The following is a 17498-nucleotide window of genomic DNA, read 5'->3' on the forward strand; positions in this document are numbered from 1 at the left end:
ACATACATATACCTGTCGTTTTCAGATATCTTTATTAGAGCTTGAATAGACCCATCCTCACCGTCGTAGCCAAGTGGCTACGATGGTGAGGATGGGTCTATTCCAGCTCTAATAAATATATCTGAAAACGACAGGTATAAATATGTACGAGAGGTAATAGACTTTAGCCTTCTCATGGTCAGGTCGGCAACGCGACCTCCTTGTGAATATGGTAATGCGGGTTCGTTTCCCCGCGACCGGCGTTCACAGGTTTCTTCAATTTCTTCTTCCGTTTGGATATTTCGGCTTCATAGTTACAAGCATATCCAAAAAGGGCGAAGAATTCAAGAAGTTAAGAGGGCATTGTGGCTATTAGAATTACATATATATATATATATATATATATATATATATATATATATATATATATATATATATATATATATATATATATATATATATATTATATATATATATATATATATATATATGTATATATATATATAATATTTATATCTATATATATATACTTATATATATGTATATATATATGTGTATATGTATGTTTGTATATATACATATATGTGTGTGTATATATATATATATATATATATATATAATATATATATAAGTGTTATGAGTATTTATATATATGTATATATACAGTGTATATGTATAATATGCGTAGATATGTACATATATATACGTGTATTTATAAAATATAGATATAATATTATATATATATATATATATATATATATATATATATATATATATATATATATAAACATTTATCAGTTCAGTAAGTTTCTCACACACACACACATACATATATATATGCATATGTGCATATATATATATATATATATATATATATATATATATATATATATATATATATATATATATATATTATATGTATAGCTTCGAAGGAATTCCAGATAAATTAATGTGGATCGAAGAGATTGTAAAATGAAACTCATCACAGATATCATCAATTAAATTAATTAAAACATAGTTGCTTACTGACTAACTTCTTAGTGAGAACAAGGCCACTAAGGGCTGAATTCTCGAAAAATAAAACAGAGTTAGACCCAAGTCGTCTTAAGCCTGGCTTCCCTATGGCACTCAGCTTACCTTTATGACGTCAGAGAATGTTTCAACTTTTATAGCAAATCGATGGAGACTTGGACAGTTTAGGGTAAAACTCTTTTACTCTGGTATTCGCTTCTTACTTGTAATTTTGTTGGTACTCGGTAGCTCGCGAGTGTTTGCTTATTTGTGAATTTTTTTTTTTTGTTCAAAAACGAATATCATGAACGAAATATTTGTTATTTGGCATTGAGCTGGAATATTTTCTCCCGGACTTTTGTTTATCCTTTGTCAGTGACTTTTCCTCTCTTTTGTTTATAATTGTTCCTATGGCAGAACTCATAAATATTTTCGTTTAGTTGAAACATATTTGCTATTATCTTAGATCTTTCATATTTCCTGGAATAGTTATGATTTCCATTTTCCTTTTCAGTCTCTTTTTTTCCATACAAGAAATTACATTAAACTAAGAATTTCACTTTTCACATCTAAGCATCTACTCTTATTAATGTGCCACAGTTCGGGTTTTGTTAATATAATTCAAAATGATCATTACATAATGCGAAAGTAACGCACAGGAAAGGTGTATCATATTAGATTCTGGTTGAAGTTATCTAAGTTTATTCTTTTCTCCCCTAGATTTTCTCTCGCTGTAAAATCCTTTTATTAAAATCATATTTAAAGCTTTTTTCTGTCTTCATCTCCCCTTTAGTATAATCATCATTATTGCGTTCTTGGTTATGAGAAAAAGCCGTTGTAGAAACATAATGTTTGAATAGATAAATATAAAAAACAAATATAAAAAACATTAGCTTTAGACTTCACTAAAATCCTATTCAACTGAATAGGACTTTAGTGAAGGTCGAAAGCGCCTGTTTTTATATTTATTAACTTAAACTTAGTGTGAAGGTCGGAAGCGCATGTTTTTATATTTATTAACTTAAACTTTGTGTGAAGGTCGAAAGCTCCTGTTTTTATATTTATTTCCTTAAGCTTTGTGTGAAGATCGAATACACTTGTTTGTATATTTATTTACTTAAATTTTGTGTGAAGGTCGAAAGATTTTGTATTTTATTTATTTACTTGAACTTCACGTGAAGGTCGAAAGCTCCTCTGTTTGTATTTAGTTACTTAAACTCTGTGTGAGGGTCGAAAGCTTGTTTGTATATTTATTTACTTTAACATTTTGTGAAAGTCGAAAACTATTTTTTATATTTATTTGCCTAAACATTTTGTGAAGATCGAAAGCTCCCTTTTTGGTATTTATTTAAACTTTGTGTGAAGGTCGAAAGCTACTGCTTTTATGTTTATTTACTTCAAGTTTGTGTAAAGTCGGAAGCCCCTGTTTTTATATTTATTTACTTGAACTTTTTGTGAAGGTCGAAAGCGCCTCTTTTTTATTTAAACTTTGTATGAAGGTCGAAAACCTGTTTTTATATTTACTTAAACTTTGTGTGAAGGTCGAACGCTCCTGTTTTGACATTTACTTAACTTTGTGTGAAGGGCGAAAGATCCTGTTTTTATATTTAAATTTTGTGTGAAGGTCGAAAGCTGTTTTTATATTTACTTAAACGTTGTGTGAAGGTCGAAAGCTTCTGTTTATAATTTCTTTACTTAAGCTTTGTGTGAAGGTCAAAAGCTCCTGTTTTTATATTTCTTTTCTTAAACCTTGTGTGAAGGTCGGAAGCTGCTCTTTTTGTATTTATGCAAACTTTGTGTGAAGGTGGGAAGCTCCTGTTTTTATATTTATTTACTTAAACTCTGTGTAAAGGTCGAAAGATCCAGTTTTTATATTTCTTTACTTAAACTTTGTGTGAAGGTCGAAAGCTGATGGTTTTATATGTGTTTATTTACACTTTGTTTGAAGGTCGAAAGCTCCAGTTTTATATATATTAGCTTAAACTTTGTGTGTAGGTCGAAAACTCATGTTTTTGTATTTGTTCTTAAACTTTGTGTGAATGGCCAAAGCTCCTGTTTTTATATTTATTAACTTAAACTTTGTGTGAAGGTCGAAAGCTCCTGTTTTTAGATTTATTAACTTAAAGTTTGTGTGAAGGTCCAAAGCTCCTGTTTTTATATTTATTAACCTAAACTTTGTGTGAAGGTCGAAAGCACCTCTTTTTGTATTTATTTAAATTTTGTGTGAAGGTCGCAAGCTCCTGTTTTTATATTTATTTACTTCTAACTTTGGAAGCTCGAGTTTCAAGTCAGTGGCCCCTGTGGGCTTGTTCCCTATGAATAGGCTTTATCTTCAGAATAATAGAACTAATGGTTTATGTTTATTTGCTTAAACTTTGTGTCTGTACAGCGACTTTTTTCTTTCCTTAACCATTCAAGACAAACAATATTTTTGTAATATTGGATATCACGTTCTTATCGTGTTTTTTCTCTCTCGTCCCTCTTCATAGCCGTTCACTTGGGGTTACATCATCATCAACATCGCAGCAGGCTACATGTTCGGTACCTGGAAAGGCCTCGCCTTGACCGTCGGTACAGTCTCCTTGGCGGTCATCTTCGTCCATTTCATCATCAGAGCTTGTCTCAGGGAGGTGAGGTTTCAGTCTTTAGTTAAATCTTTGTACATATATATTATATATATATATATATATATATATATATATATATATATATATATATATATATATATTTTATATATAAATATATAGTGTATATGTATATATAGATATATGTACATATATATATTTTTTTATATATACATATATATAAATATATATAGTAGATATATGTATATATATATATATATATATATATATATATATATATATATATATATATATATATATATATATATATATATATATATATATATATATATATATATATATATATATATATAGAAGTGAAATGTGTGAAACCAGATTATGAAAGAACAGTGTTGATAATCCACTTCTCGTCTGGATAGTAAGAAGTTTTTTTAATCGATCAATCATGTTACTAAAGGTCCTTTTGAAAGCACGAATGTCTTCTAAAACTGTGTTCACCACATTTAAGTAAAATTTCAAGAAGTGTGTTTTATAATAGCTGTGAATATATTGATTCTTACAAATTCCGTAATAGCAGGGTGGAGTTTCCGATTGTTACAAATTCCTTAGTAACGAACACTTGAAGGTACGTCTTTACGAACACCAACTTCTGATTTTAGTGTAATCATGTAGTTTCATAAACAATTGTCGTTTTTTTTATTTTTTCTATTAAATTTTCTTCAGTAGTCAAAAGTCCTAATGATGAATTATTGCAATTCATTTTAACCGTTTATAGCGTCAAACAAAAATGCTTAAAAGACATAACTAAACCATTTATTTTCTTTTTGATTAAGTTCATGGGAATCAGAAGCTCAGGTACTTCCAGCTCTAAGAGTGTGCAAAACCTTCGTGTTGAACTTATCAAACGTTAATGTGAATTTTGTATATTTTTGTGTGTGTGTAGTTCGTGCGTAAGCAAGTGCTCAAGTCTCGGATAGTGGGCGCCCTCCTGACGGTGGTGGCGGGAACTCACGCCTTCAAAGTCATAGCGGTGACCAGACTCACTCCCATTCCTTTCGGCCTTCAGAATGCCGTATTTGCCGTGAGTACTAAGTTTTACCTTCTCTCTCTCTCTCTCTCTCTCTCTCTCTCTCAGTTGCTTTTAATCATTAGGAGACGCCATTTGTGATTTGTGTTTCTGGTTGATTGTTTCCCTTGAACCAGGATTTTTGATTTGAGGTTTGTTTGCAGCAGCTGAGTTAATGAGCTAGTCATCAATGAAACGTTTTTTATTGATTAAAGGTAAAAAAAAACAGTGAGTTTTGACACTGTAGGCGAACTTTTCATGCAAAATTTATGGTAAAACTTTGACTGCGTAATTTCACTTTTGAAACTGTTATGTATAGTTCCAGAAACAGGTGCCAAATTCATATTCAGGTAAATATGTAAACTGAATGCGTCTGTGTATGCATTTTAATGCCTACGCAAGAGCAACATACGATTATATACATTTATAAAGGAAAGTCTCAGAGACAGCGTTTACATGTAATGAGTTTGTTAAGAAAACTTATTTTCAAAAAACGAAAATAAAAAAATCCAGAGATGAAATATCTGGTATATCCTTGTTTATTTTGTGATTGATCTGTATATATATATATATATATATATATATATATATATATATATATATATATATATATATATATATATATATACACATATATAATTATATATATATATATATAACAGATATATATATATATATATATATATATATATATATATGTATATGTATATTTGTATATTTGTATATTAATAACGCCCTGTAGAATCAGTCTGGGAAGAAACTATTTCTCTTTGTGTTTTGTGTTCAATTATGAATACTATCAAGAGGTGAGGTAAAAAGAAGGCCGAAATTTTTCATACAATTTAAAAGGCAGTGTTTTTTCTCACCTTTTGAAGATATTTCTCATTCACTTTAAGACCCACTCTGAATGTAGAACTGTCTATTCAAATACCTTTTACCTGAGAATTTACTTACCAGTATGAATTGATCCTCATTTATGATTTCTTACCTTTAACCTTTCACTTACTTTTTTTTTTCCTAGATTATTAATACCCTCTGATTTTCTCACCTTTTTAACCTTTATTTCGAAATCATTCCCTAACATTATTTCTTTTTATTTCTCTAACTTCTACTTACTCAAAATATTTCTTACTTCTGACACTGCTTAGTTTATCTGATTCTCTCATTTCTCATTTCGTTAGTGTCTTATTCAGTTGCTTATTTGATTTTTATTTATATTTCAATTACTGGCTTAATTTTTGTTTCAGTTTCTCCTACTATTTCATTTTCTGCTGGTTTCGCTCAAACCAACTAATACACTAGAGACAAAAATAGATTGCAAGGAACCAAACGGTAAGCGAAAGTTTATATAAAAATGCCATTTTAGTTCCCGTAATGAACAGAGCGATGAATTTACGAGAAAAAAAAATCAGAAAAGAGAAAAAAGTGTAAAAATGAACCTACGTGGAATGAATGGAATGGGAAAAATTGCTGCGAAAGAATGTGCAGTGAAATTCCAAGTAGTTATTCTAGTCAGCGCAAAGACAGTGAAAATTTACTTTCATCAGCTGATCGAAGGAGACAGCATGGTAGCTATTGTAAATTACAGTTTGCCGCCTGCTTTCCGAGACATGCAGTCAATAAGAACAGAGTTGATTAATAATTCAAGGGAAACCAGTGGAGCAGTAAGTTCAGTACAGATTTACAACTGGCGTTAAAATTACACTTCTCAAGTTAAATGCATGTCATTTACAAGGCCCACACTTGTGGCTTTTATGAGCAATACACTTGATTAACAGTTCCCCCTAGGAGGGGCGGGCAGTGCCATCAGTGCGCCTCATGCGATGCGCTGCATGCGTTACTTGGGTTCTTTGCAGCGTCCCTTCGACTCCCTAGCTGCAGGCCCTTTTCATTCCTTTTACTGTACCTCCGTTCGTATTCACGTTCTTCCGTCTTACTTTCCACCCTCTCCAAACAATTTTTTAATAGTGCAACTGCGAGGTTTTCCTCCTGTTACACCCTTCAAACCTTTAATGTCAGTTTCCGTTACAACGCTGAATGACCTCATAGGTCCCAGCGCTTGGTATTTGGCCTAAATTCTATATCCTGTTTTGTTCTATTCTTGATTAATAGTTCAGTTCTTTCTTATGGCAAAACAGAAACGCTGTAGATCACTAACGGTTTCAAGTCTGCATTCTGCGTGTCAGGAAATATTTTGATGTTTATACCAATATTATGCGTAGATATTTAACATTCAGTTCCCTATTTCTTTAAATGCACTGATAATACTTCACAAATGTGTTCAGTCGCTTGTGAGATGTTTGCACAACGAATCGATCTGGTTACCATTTCACACTTTATGTATGCATGAACACTTAAGATGCTTAAAGTTCTAATTACTGCTTTGAAGAAAAGTTTACTGCAAAGTTAATGTACTCGTGATAAGGGGATGTGAAAATGTTTGTTTCCACAAAAAAATTAAGAATTTATGTATAAAAACATATATATAGATATATATATTATATACTTATACACACACACACACACACACAGACACACACACACACACACACACATATATATATATATATATATATATATATATATATATATATATATATATATATATATATATATATATATATATATATATATATATATATAAAACACAAATATCGTACAGTATCCAATGTACTATGCCTTGTGAATGATTTCACGCTTGAGTAAATGACAGATATATATATATATATATATATATATATATATATATATATATATATATATATATATATATATATATATATATATATATATATGTGTGTGTGTGTGCGTGCCCACTAACAATGCTTTATCTGTTTACAAAACAGTGAACCAACTTTGTGTGGTTGTAGGTGTGACAGTTAAGAAGAATGAAAAGTATGTCCGTCAGTCGGTATGCTTTCACGATATACCTCTGCTCATAAAATTTCATCTGAAAATGCTTGGTGGCGAGAAAGGGAGGCATTAAATTTATATGACTCCTTAAAAAAAAAAAAAGGTAAATAACCCCGACTCGTGGTCATATATATTCGAGGTCGAACAAAAGTATTGGAGCCTGAAGTGGAACTCAGTAACCAACAATTAAGCGCATTCGTTAACATTGCTCATATCTCGTGAATTTTTTTTTTCCAGTATCGCAATTAACCACCAAAGAAGATATCGGGAGAAATATGTATATGAATGACTTAACGCTGAGAGTAATTATTAAGTAGTGTTACCTGAAGTAGAGTGTTTAGTCGTGGCTGAAACATCTGTCGGATATCAAAGGCTCACGAACTGAGGCAGATGGAAAGAGGGTAGATTCAAAGATACTCTATAAGATTATTTGTAATCAGAGTTTGTTTTGTCAAAATTGATCTTGTAGTATTATTAAAGGCTGTTTGATTCTGAGTACATATATGAGCCAGTCTCCGTAGGGGGATGATGCCGTGAGTGCACCTCATGCGGTGCACTGTAGGCATTACTTTCTTTGCAGTGTCCCTTCGGCCCCTAGCTGCAACCTCTTTCATTCCTTGTACTGTACCTCAGTTCATATTCTCTTTCTTCCATCTTCCTTTCCACCCTCTCCTAACAATGGATTCATAGTGCAACTGCGAGGTATTCCTCCAGTTACACCTTTCAGCCGTTTTACTGTCAACTCCCGTTTCACCGCTCAATGATCTCATAGGTCCTAGTGCTTGGTATTTGACCTGAATTCTATATTCTGTTGTATATGGGCCAGTGGTGAGGGGCGTGATGTGGGCTGGATTACTCGGAGTCTATCGGAGTCTATGTTGTTTATTGTTTTGAATCCCAGAAAAAAAGCAGATCCACTCCATATGCCTATGTTGACGTTGGTGTGTGTAGCTGGGCCTGGCTTGGATTACCCAAACACTCTTGCCCCCTGCCATATGACTATTGATTTTGCTTTGATTCTCAGACATAAGTAGAGGATTCTGCATGTTCATATGGGCCACTGGTGTAGGTAGTTGGACCTGGGCTTGATTACCTGAAACCTATTGTCCCAACCATATGGATGTTGTTTATCGTTCTGAATCTAGGATAAAACTAGATTTATTTCTCTATTCTTGCATGGGCCACTGGTATGAGTCGCTGTCCCTGGGATAGATTACCAGAAAATTATGATCCTAACCACATGGATGTTATTTATTGTTTATATAAAATGAGACAAAACTGGATAAATTCTAAATACTTATGTGAGTAATTGGCCTTGTGCTCAGTTATCTGAAAACTGTCGTCTCGATCATCTAGAAGCTGTTTATCATTTTGAAGATCAAACAAAACTAGATTCATTCTGCATGGATATATGGGCTACCAGTGCGATCAGCTGGCTTTGGGCTAGATTAGCAGAAAAATCTTGACCATATGGCGGTGTTAGTCTTGTTGAAGTTGAGAGAGAACCATTTTCATTCTGCATGCTCGTGCAGGCCACTGGTGTGAGCAGCTGGTCCTTGGGTAGATAAATGAAAACTGTCGTCCCAACTGTATGGATGTTGTTTATTTTTTTTTTTGCAGGCCAAGGCAAAACCTACATGGGCCACTGGTGTGAGTGGCTAGACCCAGGCTAGTTTAAAAGAAAACTTTCATTACAACCATATGGATATTGTTTATTGTTTTGAAGCTCAGACAAATTCAGTTCATTTTGGTATTCGGGCCCACTGGCCTCGGGCGGGATTACTCAGAAGCTATCATTCCGCCTATCTTGATGACTGTGGTTTCAATCTCAAACGAAAGTAGTTTCATTTTGAATGCTTATATAAGCCACTGATGTGAGTGGCTTGTCCAGGCTAAATTACCCAAAGTTGTCGGCCTGATTGTACAGATGTTTATCATTTTGGATCCTGGACTAAAAATGGATTCATTCTTTGTTAAATGAGCAACTGGTGGGAGTTGCTGGCCCCAGGCTGGGTTACCCAAAAACTGCCGTCCAGACTTTTTTTTTGAAGTTCAAACAAAAGAAGATTAATTTTACTTACTTTTCTGTACCACTGGTGTGAGAATCTGGATTACCAGAAAACTATCGTACCCAGCACACGGATGCTGTTTATCGTTTTGAAACTCAGGCCAGAGTAAATACGTTCTGCTTGCTTGTACTATCCACTAACATAAGTGTTGATGGTGGATAGTACACAAAATTATATGGACATACATTTCATCTCAGTTGGGTTTTATATGTATTTATCATCAATACAATTTATATTCATCTTTAGCCTTAGGACAAAAAGCTTGATATTTTAAGGGCAAGGCACAGTTTTTTTTTATAAAATTCATGAGACATGATGGTTATTTTTTTTAATTAGAACTTTCATAACTGATATGACTGTTACAGTATGAAGTCTGTTTACTTTATTTGAAAACAGGTTTTATATTAAGGTATTCCTCTCCACGGCTCCAAAAGAAGAGTCTTCCATGTACTTACAATAGTAAGCTGCTAGCGCTATTACTCTTCATCTCCTTGGAATTAAGGTCAAGTTCCTCAAAAATTGTGCGATAAATCATCACCTCATCAATCTTGCTTCTTCTTTTATCTCTCTGTCTCTCGCTTTGGCTTCCAATCATACTCGATTACTTTACATCACTTCTTAACCTCGTGAAGATCCGTAAGTGGAGGCCTCTTGGTAATTGCGTTTCCGTAACTTGTAACGTTTCTCTGACATTTTCCATTTTGCTATTGACGCAGTCCAGTTTTGTTAATGTCACAGGAGAAGTATTAAAGCTATCGATCCCTCCTCCTCCTCCTCCTCCTCCTCCTCCTCCTCCTCCTCCTCCTCCTCCTCCTCCTCCCTCCTCCTCCCCCGCCTCCCCATCCTCCCACACTCATTCCTTCCTCGCCTTTCCTCCCACTCTCTCCTCCTCCTCCTCCCCCACAACCTGTGAGGTGAGTCATATCTTGAATATTCGTCTGACTCTTCAATTCGCGCCTTGATTTTCAACAATTGGTCTCCCTAGAGATTTAAGGACATAAACATCCCTAGTGGGAAGGAGAACGGTCGTGATTTATAATCCCACCGTACTAAAAAAAAATTAAACGAATGTGCTGGAAGTGACTTGCAGTAATGTGGCCCACATTGCTTGCTTGTGTACGTTTTCCTCGCATTCTTCTGCTTTCTGTTACTACGGTTCTTGTTGACCTTGTTTCCAAGTGTCTCCTATTTTTCTGCCCCTTCCACTGATAAGGATTGGTGCTGGGGGAATTTATGGCCCATGGGAGAAAGGAGTCATTAATAATGAACGCAGGCGCTGAGGTTAGAGTTCTTTTTGTCTTTCTTTTCATGTTATTGTCAAATAATTTTACAGTACGCTGTGTTAGGATTTTTTTTTTTTTGTTGTTGTTAGCAACGTACATCCTGCTTTCTATGCGTTCGTTTCTTTTATCAGTAATTTCAGGTATATCAGACTGACACAGAACGTGGAATCTGCTATTCTTTCGGGCTCGTCTGATTTGATCTGAATCTCTGAATGTCTGTGTATTCACTTACATGCAGACGAACACGAGGCAGCATTTAATGGACGATTATAAGGAAAGTGTATATTAAATGATTAAGTATAAGGGCGAAACTGGCAGACGAACTGAGAAAGATAAAAATATGTACAGTATACTGTACATGTGTTCGCCTTCGTGTATTAAATCTCGTAGATAGGTTTTCCACGGATATTGTTTATTCAGTTATTTATCATGGTGCTCAAGTAATATTGAATGAACATATTAATCGTATGAATATATATATATATATATATATATATATATATATATATATATATATATATATATATATATACACACACACATAATTACATGGTTAATATATCTCGAATTATTCATCCCTCTAAGCAAACAAGAGTAAGGGGTACAAAGGTATGTTATTTGTGCACAAAAAGAATGAGCGTCACAATTGCAAGACAAGTCTTATTATGTTAAATCCGAAAATTATGCAGTAGTTATGTAACCAAATCAACCATATCAAATGGTCCTAAGAATTGCTTATTTTTTTTATTTAATATTTCTCTCCCTCTGTTACTCAACTGGATGACTGGTTCTGGTGAATCCCACTTCAGCTAAAAAGGTGCCACATCAGCTATGTCTAGAAGTATATCCTGATACCCTTTCCACCAGTAAAGGCGCCAGAAGTGCTCGTGCTGCCGTAGTGGTTGAACCGTTTGGTGTCGTAGACAGGCATTTTCCTCCTTGCATGCGTAAACCTAAGTCAAATACGTCATGCTATCCATTTTTTAAATGTATCTACCGTCTCGACCGTTTTGCCTTGAGGATAATTGTTATTTTATCTCAGGTTTGGTTTAACGGTCAGTTTTACTCCCCGATATCAGCCTAATTTGAATTCTGAAATGAGACAATCACTGTTATTGCCGGGAGTTATTTGTTGACTTAGCTCCCGCCTGTAACTTCTTATAACATTAAAAGAATGGAACAGAATATAGAATTTAGGACGAAGGCCAAGCGCTGGGACCTATTAGGTCATTCCGCGCTGAAAGGGAAATTGACAGTAAAAAGGTTTGAAAAATGTAATCGGAGGAAAACCTCGTAGTTGCACCATGAAACAGTTGTTAACGAGGGTGGAAAGTCAGATGGAAGAAAGAGAATATGAACGGAGGTACAGTAAGAGGAATGAAAGAGGTTGCAACTAGGGGCCGAAGGAACGTTGCAAAGACCCTTAAGTAATGCCTGCAGTGCACCACGTAAGCTGCACTGGCGGCGCTCCCCCCCTGCGGGATATAACGTTATAAGTCCACCCCTGGTGGAGTCAAATTCTTTTCCCTGAGGTAAGGCTTATTCTTCTTCGGACCTTGACCTTGAGTAATTTCGATAACTTTGAAGACAGCATTGAAATTGCATGTCCGTGATAGGGGACGGTATTGGCAAAGCGTATCTGCTTGGTATGTTACTGACGATTCCCTCTACACACACACACACACAAATATACTCTGGCCCAGCAAAATCCACTGGAAATATTTCTTTCGATTATTATTATTATTATTATTATTATTATTATTATTATTATTATTCAAAAGTATAAGAATCAAGTTCTTCAGAAACTGGGTAGATTTCCCCGTCCTTACATCTATTTCCTATGGCGTATGTAGATACGAAGGAGAAGGCTCTTAAGAGTGAGGAATAAGAATTTTTAAGCGCTCCTAAAATGCTGTGAGCATTTCTGAAATTTAATAGTTCCCAGATGGTTGTGGTTTTTATTATAAAAATTCAGTGAAACTTTTGTTCGCACTTCTTCATTCATTATTATTATTATTATTATTTTATAAAAATCCCATAACAGCATGAGTAACTAAAATGTGAAGAAATCCACAACGGTGTGAATGTAAATGTATATTAGAAATATATATACAAAATGAGAACTTCAAGAACCTGCTCGATTCTTCTTCTCAGTCCCGAGGGAGAATCGAGCAGGTTCTCAAAGCTCTCGTTTTGTATATATATATATATATATATATATATATATATATATATATATATATATATATATATATATGTGTATATATATATACATAAGGAGAATCGAGCAGGTTCTTGAAGGTTCTCATTTTGTCTATATATTTCTAGTATATATTTACATTTACACCATTGTGGATTCCTTCACCATCATTATTATTAGCACTATTCACGTATGTCCTTATGGGACAAAGCAACTTACCCAAACAACTTCCGAGGAATAGATGACCCATATGCGAAAAAGAACAGATTGCAGAAGAAGAAGGAGTGAAATCGAACACAAAATCAACCAATGCAAATTACAAAGGAGAGTGAAAGTCTACACGAGTGTTCCCTAGAGTTGCAGGAGCCGTGGCACAGACCATGGACTGATAACACCGCTAATGTTACCATCAGCCACCCAGGACAACTAGATGTTGTATCTAATACAATCCAGAAGCCACCAGATGGTAGCACAGATGCCGCCATTGAATTAATCGAAAGATAATAATTGAAAGGGTGGAGTATTGAGCGGGCCCCATTTGCCTTGTCTTCCACGGCGAACTTTTACCTACTTCAATACGCCAAAGATTTATAGTTCCTGTGTCAGTGATGTCTCTGATTTTTCAGTCTTCAGTGTTAATCTCTCAATATCTCTTGTTGATGATGGTATACACTAAGGAATGAATAACATTTTATGACATCTCCCTAATGATGACAGTGGAAAGGTATGATTGTATGTCATTTAAATCTCGGTTAAAACCAGCGTAAGCCTTAGTCTGATTAATCCCCGGTCTCTTATAAAATTTTCACGCCTGATGCGATCATCAATGGTTCGTGAAGCTATGCTGATCATTTTTTAATGTGAAATGTCGCAACAGTGGGTCGAAAATCTTTGATAAATGGACACCCTTTTTTTTTTTTTTTTTTGAATGTCACTGATATATACTCCCGTCTTCGGGGACATAATTCAGATCTTCACATTGCTATAATTTTGTCATTTCAGTGCCAAGAAAAAAACAGTAACAGAATAACTTAACTAATGCACAGTCCATCTTCAGGGAGTTCGTAAATTATTTACGAAACGTTTTATTGACATGTTTGTGTTCGTTCCCCTTTCGACAGACTTCTTGTATTGTATAGCACAACATATCAATCATAACCATTTTACACGTTTTCATCCCCATAAAAGCGAGTGCCAGCAGTCCTTGTTATTCAGAGCATAGATCATGCAACAGCTCATATTGCTTCTGTAAGGGCTGGAATTAGGTAGAACCTTTTGTCACGGGGAGCCGTTGAGACGGCGCGCGCGAGTTATTCGCTGTATGCCTGGCAAGCCCAAGAGAAACCGGTTTCAACCGGTGAGGGTTATTGTAGAAGGTAGAATTAACGCTTGAAAATCGAGTGTATTCCAGTTCTGAGTGCATGCAGAGAGTATTGAATAATAAGGAGTTTCATCTCTGGGACTCCTCTTGACCATTGATCATAACTGACGCAATTATTCATTTACAATTCTGGTACGTGGGTTAGGCAGCAATTATAATTTCTTAAAAGATACCCACCTGTAATTTCCTATTATAACTGAGATAACACAAATTGGATTTAGCCTGAAGGTCAGTTAGGTTAGTTTTTGTTTTGAGCTGGCTGCCATTTTGTTCTTCTTAACACCCTGAAGCTTGGATTTCTTTCCCGTTACGAAAGTTATTCTATTAACATTAAAATGTGCAAGCAAAGGTTGGTAGTTCTTTCACCTTTTCGTAAATAAGGGATTATTAGTTTCATGAAATTGTAACTGTTTAGATTTTTCCTTTTCTCAGGATCCTTTAGTTCTAAACAGTTTCATCACTGTGTGTACCGAGTCGTTGGGGCAGTTCTGCTCAACTGTATTGTAGGTAAAAGCGGAAATTGATTTAGAAGTAACGAAAGAATAAGGAGGAAATAGTGCTCAGATGACTAAATCATTTTTAGGCCAAACAAACAGCCAATCGCCAAGTTAAAAGACCAACACTTCATTGTAGGTAAAAATTTAATTTCGTGACGAGGGCAGCTTTCCAATATTATCGATTGGAAACGAAATTTTACATTCACCAACTATCCAATAGATCGGATTGACCTTCTGGAACACTCCATTCAATCATGCAATTGTTTACAATCTCTTTGCGTCCGGGATTTACTTCGCAGGTTAATATTGGGGATTTGGACCGTCGGGATAAATACCTTTGCCTGGTAAGCGAAAGCTGTAGTGTTCGTGTGTATGAGAGAGAGAGAGAGAGATTGTATTTTTTGATTTCCTTATTGAAAAACCGCACTCTCTCTCTCTCTCTCTCTCTCTCTCTCTCTCTCTCTCTCTCTCTCTCTCTCTCTCTCTCTCTAGACTACCATATTGCACTTGTAAAAGATGCACACACGCAAATACACTATACATATATATATATATATATATATATATATATATATATATATATATATATATATATATATATATATATACGAGTATATATATATATGTATGTATGTATAAATAATTACACGTATATTACCTTTGTTGCTGTGACGACAATTTACGATGCCAGTCAGTCTTCCTCGTTCAGAATATTTTCAGGGGCAAGAACTGACGACGATTCCCTCTCTCTCTCTTTCTCTCTGTTAGATTCCGCATAACTTCGAGCTTGTTGATAGTGCTCTCTCTCTCTCTCTCTCTCTCTCTCTCTCTCTCTCTCTCTCTCTCTCTCTCTCTCTCTCTCCTCCCTTTAGATTCCACAAATCTTCTTGCTCGTTGACAGTGTTAAGGTCAACCAGGAATGTCCTGTTATGAGTTTCTGATATTGAATAATTACTTACTCAGAGGCAACGACCCTAAAAACTAGACTCTTGGGGTTACGTGTGCGACTTGGCGAGGAACTCGCTTATATTTATTATTAATATTGTGATGTAGCAATAACTGCACGAGTGGACACGTGCACATTTGATATATATGTGTGTGTATGTATATATATATATATACATATTTAATTATTTTCATATAATAAATATTTATTTGTGATATATATATATATATATATATATATATATATATATATATATATATATATATATGCATCTAAGTATATGTATGTATATTAAACAATAACGGGGGTATTCCAGTTACTACACTGTATTTCCATAATTCTCCTCTCTCTCTCTCTCTCTCTCTCTCTCTCTCTCTCTCTCTCTCTCTCTCTCTCTCTCTCTCTCTGTATGTGTATGTTTAATATTTCAATTACACTGTATTATCATAATCTCTCTCTCTCTCTCTCTCTCTCTCTCTCTCTCTCTCTCTCTCTCTCTCTCTCTCTCTCTCTCTCTCTCTCTTCTGATTTGACCAAATTTCATCGTTGACATATTGAGTAGGTTCCATATTTCCAGAGGGAGGACGTAGGCAAAGGCAGGGCGACAGTATATTAAATGTCAAATCAATATTGAAGAAGAATGAGAAATGTATTCCAAGGGTAGATAATCTTGGAGTTGAGTTTCTGTGCATGAATTTATGCATTTGGATGGATTTTCAATTCTGTTCTCATGTATGAATAATTTTAGTATGCAGTCTGTTTATATGTATATATATACTGTATATATATACACATATATATATATATATATATATATATATATATTTATAATGTAAGCCCATAAAAACGCCAAAATGTAGAAAGTAAATGTTATATTTCAGAGACCAACTGTCTCTCTCTTCAGGCAAGTAATGAATGAAAAAGAGTTACAAAAAGTAGTATTTATACCAGATGGTCTATAGGTCAGCCGTTACGTTACTCTAGTGGACAGCTTCACTTTAACCTTCTTAATCGCTGGTGGGAGGAAGATTTTATCTATAATATCTGAGTCCCAGGCTCCTTTTGAAAGGTTCATGGTATTTCTTTGTTTAATCAAAGCTGATTCCACCATATGGCTTTTGAATATATATATATATATATATATATATATCATTTATACAAATTAAATTAATCCTGCATACACTTTACCTTTATACTAGGGATATTATGCCCCTATAATTCTTGCAACCACCTATGTAATCTTTACCCTTATTCCAAGGAAATGCCATTCCTCTTATCCATTCCTGCACAACCTTTCCCTCATCTAGATGTACGTTACACCCCATGGTCAGCCACTGAACACAAAATCACAACCATATGGTAACATTTAACTTGCAATCCTATTACCTCCTGTGCCTTTCTAGTCTTGAATAAATAAATCAGCTGTCCTTTTTACATCCTCGACAGCCATTTCACAAGAATTCTAAAACTTTCATTAGCCCTTCTTCTACATCCAACAGCTCCAACAACAAAGGCAACATTCTCTCTTGGGGAATGATGGTCTTCAGGTCTGACCTTATCGTTAGGCC

At 34.6% G+C, this 17498-nt stretch overlaps 1 protein-coding gene across 2 annotated transcripts in view; it reads left to right on the top strand.

Annotated features, from left to right (window-relative positions):
• LOC136837356 (uncharacterized) overlaps nucleotides 1-17498 on the top strand; it is a 208831-nt gene that overhangs the window by 152720 nt on the left and 38613 nt on the right. For both annotated transcript variants that reach the window (XM_067102099.1, XM_067102098.1), the window contains 2 exons: nucleotides 3480-3620; nucleotides 4519-4656. In XM_067102099.1, the coding sequence (XP_066958200.1) occupies nucleotides 3480-3620; nucleotides 4519-4656 (279 nt within the window). The remainder of the gene's footprint in view (nucleotides 1-3479; nucleotides 3621-4518; nucleotides 4657-17498) is intronic.

This window comes from Macrobrachium rosenbergii, chromosome 59, assembly GCF_040412425.1.
Source record: "Macrobrachium rosenbergii isolate ZJJX-2024 chromosome 59, ASM4041242v1, whole genome shotgun sequence".
Taxonomy (NCBI): Eukaryota; Metazoa; Arthropoda; class Malacostraca; order Decapoda; family Palaemonidae; genus Macrobrachium; species Macrobrachium rosenbergii.